At 43.4% G+C, this 841-nt stretch overlaps 1 protein-coding gene across 1 annotated transcript; it reads left to right on the top strand.

The window, feature by feature from the left end:
- The first annotated feature begins 61 nt into the window (after positions 1 to 61).
- On the top strand, positions 62 to 826 carry Tsp_15694 (HEAT repeat-containing protein 5B). Its single transcript, XM_003366802.1, is given in 6 exon segments — positions 62 to 82; positions 96 to 282; positions 350 to 453; positions 512 to 589; positions 655 to 716; positions 784 to 826. The coding sequence occupies 6 exon segments, from the start codon at positions 62 to 64 to the stop codon at positions 824 to 826; spliced, it is 495 nt and encodes a 164-aa protein (XP_003366850.1).
- The last annotated feature ends 15 nt before the right edge of the window (positions 827 to 841 follow it).

Genomic DNA, 841 nt, shown 5'->3' with positions numbered 1-841 from the left:
GAATTTGGTTCCAATCGTTGGGCAGCAAAAATTTGGCCCACTGGCTCGACGCTGTGCAAGGATGTGGTCGCGTCGCCTAACTGTATCAGTCCAAGGTGGGGGCCTCATACACACCAGTGCCTTTCAAGATCATCGGCAGCCGTGAGCAGGAGCGCAGTTCCCGTTGGCCGAGCAGAGTTTTTGCCGTTCAGTTGGTGCAGAAGTTGATCACCGCCTGCGAAGGCGAACGAGCCCATTTCGACTTGGCTCTTGCCAAAGAGCTTCAAATGAACGGTCGAAAAAGTGAATCTTATTATTATTATTATTGTTGGTGTTGTTGTTGTATGTTAATATGTCGGTGCAATTTTAGGTGACTATCTTGTATTGCATCTTTCTGATTTGGTACGCATGAGTTTCATGGCTGCGACTTCGAATTGCACTGAACTCAGGCTGGCAGGACTTTCTTGTTTAAAGGTGAAAATGGTTGAGCTTTGGTTTTATATATTTTTAAATTACAAAAAAACCATTTCAGAATGTTATATCGAAATTTGCCGACGTGCCCGAGCCAGAATTTTCCGGCCATTTCATTTTGGAGCAATTCCAAGCGCAGGTAATGATTTTCATAGAAAAACTAAAACATATGTATATATGTGTATGTCGGCATTGGTTTTTCAGGTGAGCGCAGCTTTACGGCCTGCGTTTAGCATCGACACTCCGGGCAATATTACTGCACTTGCGTGTGAAGTATAGAATTATTTTTTTTCTATTTATTACTGGTATTCGATAAGTTTTGTTCTTTGTCAGGTTTGCAGCTCTTGGATTAGCAGCGGCGTTGCGAAAGATGTGAACAATTTGCGACGCG

Source organism: Trichinella spiralis (genome assembly GCF_000181795.1).
Source record: "Trichinella spiralis strain ISS 195 chromosome Unknown Scfld5389, whole genome shotgun sequence".
Taxonomy (NCBI): Eukaryota; Metazoa; Nematoda; class Enoplea; order Trichinellida; family Trichinellidae; genus Trichinella; species Trichinella spiralis.
The sequence above is the reverse complement of the archived record's forward strand: the minus strand, read 5'-3'. Positions and strand labels throughout refer to the sequence as shown.